Genomic DNA, 3354 nt, shown 5'->3' with positions numbered 1-3354 from the left:
GACGGGAAATCCAATGTCTCACCTTCTGCTGGTTCTCGGATTTCACAAGCTTCTGCAAGTGAATCAGTGCCAGCCGGATCAAGACTGGCGGCCTCTCCCGGACTTGCGCTGCACTTGGATTGGCCGGAAGGAAGTAGAGGAGGAGCCCGGCTGGAGTTTTTTTTCCTCCACATACCATAAAAGTCCGCGGCGGCACCCGGGCTCCTCACTCCTCACGCTCCAAACCACGCTTAGGCTGGGAGCTGTCACTTGTCAGAGGCAGTCGATGTGAGCATGTGCACACAGATTCCGCTCCCAATGGCTCAGCAGCTCCCCGGAAAATTATTTTGAAAAAATCTGAATGCATAAGGCTAAAGTTTAAGCAGAAGTGAGAACAAAAAGCAGACAGCAGACTCTGTCTACGGAGAATGAGCCTCCTGAAGCCTAAGATTTTAACGTGATAACCGTCAGAGCTGTACCGCAAAGAGACTAAAAACTCCATCTCCAGCTGTGAGGCTTGTGTCTGCGCCCCAGCAGGAATGCCAATCGCAGCCTCGTAACTTTCAGACAGATCAAGACTGGGAGAAAATAACAGAGGATCCTGACCCAGGAGGTGACATCGACTCCCGTGGGATTTGAATCCACTTTGCGACCAGATGATGAACTCCACCTTCCCCCGTGGGATGCACACTTCTCTGCACTTCTGGAACCGCAGCAGCTACGGACTGCACAGCAATGTCAGCGAAACCCTGGGGAAAGGCTACTCTGACGGGGGGTGCTACGAGCAACTTTTCGTCTCCCCTGAAGTGTTTGTGACTTTGGGTGTTATAAGCTTGTTGGAGAATATTCTAGTGATCGTGGCTATAGCCAAGAACAAGAATCTACACTCACCCATGTACTTTTTCATCTGTAGCCTGGCTGTGGCAGATATGCTGGTGAGCGTTTCCAATGGATCAGAGACCATAGTCATCACCCTGTTAAACAGTACAGACACCGACGCGCAGAGCTTCACGGTGAACATTGATAATGTCATCGACTCGGTGATCTGTAGCTCTCTGCTTGCATCAATTTGCAGCCTGCTTTCCATTGCAGTGGACAGGTATTTTACCATCTTTTACGCTCTGCAGTACCATAACATTATGACGGTTAAACGGGTCGGGGTCACCATAAGCTGCATCTGGGCGGCTTGCACGGTCTCGGGCGTGCTGTTCATCATTTATTCGGACAGCAGCGCTGTCATCATCTGCCTCATCACCATGTTCTTCACCATGCTGGCTCTCATGGCCTCTCTCTATGTCCACATGTTCCTCATGGCCAGACTCCACATTAAGAGGATCGCTGTCCTCCCGGGCACCGGCACCATCCGCCAAGGGGCCAACATGAAGGGGGCCATTACCCTGACCATACTGATTGGGGTCTTTGTGGTCTGCTGGGCCCCGTTCTTCCTTCACTTGATATTCTACATCTCTTGCCCCCAGAATCCATACTGTGTGTGCTTCATGTCTCACTTTAACTTGTATCTCATACTGATCATGTGCAACTCCGTCATTGACCCTCTCATTTATGCACTCCGGAGTCAAGAACTGCGGAAAACCTTCAAGGAAATCATCTGTTGCTATCCCCTGGGAGGGCTCTGTGACTTGTCCAGCCGGTACTAAATGGGGGTAGAGGGGAGACTAAAATCCAGCTTAAAAGACTTTTTCATTCTTGTGCAACCAGAGCAGTGTACTTCAGCACCCGTGTGTCTTCTGTGTTGTACTTCGATTGAGAAAACTTATGATATAAATTTAAGCTTATGATTTTTGATATGAAAAAATGTCCAGTCTCAGTATTATAATTCACATCATGCTACTTTTTGGTTGTAAAATGCTAACCTGTATTATAGATTATAGATACTATGGATTTCCAAAAAGAAAGATGTCCTTATTAAAAGCTTAACACTGTCTCTTTCTTGTTATTTATTATAATTCAACACTTGGCTTGTTTTAGTAATACAGAAATCACAGGTTCATTAACTATATTCTCATCAATGTTTTCATATATTACACTATACAACTTTGAAATGTAGAGGTCCAATTTTAACATGTAAGGGGAAAACATTTAGACTGGATGCTTAATCACTAAGTACGTCAGCACCGTTAGTAAATTTTCAAGTAACTTAATAAAAGCTTGCCCTTCCTCCCGTGTAGAAGTAGAAATGAAGCTCCCCCTGAGAGAAAAACAGCTACTGAAAAAGAAAAGTGAGATTCTGAGTCAGAAAACTGTGTTTCTCAAAAGCAGAAAGATTCATTAGCCCAAGCAAACTGTCTGATAGTGCACAAAGGCAATTCAGTTTGGGGAGGTAAAACAGCAGCTATGGAGATCAAAGTGTTCTGGCAAATCTAAATTGCTATGTCAAGCTGAACTTCCTGATACCATACTGTCCCCAGCCATCAATGATAACACAGAATAAAGTCTTTCTGTCCTTTTAGCCAGGGACTGGTGTCTGCTGAAATATCCAGGAAAAGTGACATTGCACTCAGAGATGCAGCGTTTGATCTCAAAAGAACTCTGTGATTGACAAGTTCCTTCACATTCCACATGAACATGACTTGCTTATTTTCGAACTCGAGTGTAAGTGCTGCTGATCAAGGGTTTCAACTTTCCAAGCAAAGCCCACAGTGCAAGTGCTTTCTGGCAATATTTGAAATATCTAAAATGAAGTCCCCTGGGATGCTTGTACATTGCAAGCAGGAAGAAAGGCACCTACTAAGCCTCATAGGAGGTCATGAAATAAGCTACGCTTCCCTGGTTACATCTGGGAGAGTGAATAATTGTTTTGCTCCAAATTAATCACACCAGTGTGGCCACTGAGCAATACAATCTGAGCTTTTTGGTCTTTATGTACTTTAAATAAAAAGAATATATTAGGCTGATTAGCAGCAAACTGTCCTGTGACTTAAGTATAGCATTCTCAAATGCTCACAGGAAGAGCTCACATGGAAAGGCACATCTTAATTCAAATCTAAATATTTTACATGTTGATTATAAGACCTTAGAAACATTTTCAACATTCATGTGGAAATGTTACCCCAAAGTAAAATCCAGAAGTAAAGTTTACAAGTGAAAAGTGGTACTGAAACTGAATTTAAATCCCACTGTAATTCCTCTATTTTAAAGCAAAAACAGATATGAGGTTTTAAACAGAGACCAATATATCCATCAAAATCTCCTACAGTTTGGATCATAGATGTCCAAAGGTCCATGTGGCACAGGCTTGTCCCTACAGCAGCTCAATCGGGAGGTACTGGAGCCTTTAACAGGCAGGGCCTCATGGGAAGTCCTCAGGTCATTGGGGGTGTAGGGAATGGCGAGACCCTGGCCCCTTCCTCTTTC

General features: G+C 44.4%; 1 protein-coding gene across 1 annotated transcript; it reads left to right on the top strand.

Moving 5' to 3' along the window:
- Nucleotides 1-229: 229 nt before the first annotated feature.
- Nucleotides 230-1924, top strand: Mc4r (melanocortin 4 receptor). The gene has a single exon (XM_047526623.1). It carries the CDS (start codon nucleotides 636-638, stop codon nucleotides 1635-1637), a length of 1002 nt encoding a protein of 333 aa, XP_047382579.1. The 5' UTR covers nucleotides 230-635; the 3' UTR covers nucleotides 1638-1924.
- The last annotated feature ends 1430 nt before the right edge of the window (nucleotides 1925-3354 follow it).

This window comes from Sciurus carolinensis, chromosome 15, assembly GCF_902686445.1.
Source record: "Sciurus carolinensis chromosome 15, mSciCar1.2, whole genome shotgun sequence".
Classification (NCBI taxonomy): domain Eukaryota; kingdom Metazoa; phylum Chordata; class Mammalia; order Rodentia; family Sciuridae; genus Sciurus; species Sciurus carolinensis.
The sequence above is the reverse complement of the archived record's forward strand: the minus strand, read 5'-3'. Positions and strand labels throughout refer to the sequence as shown.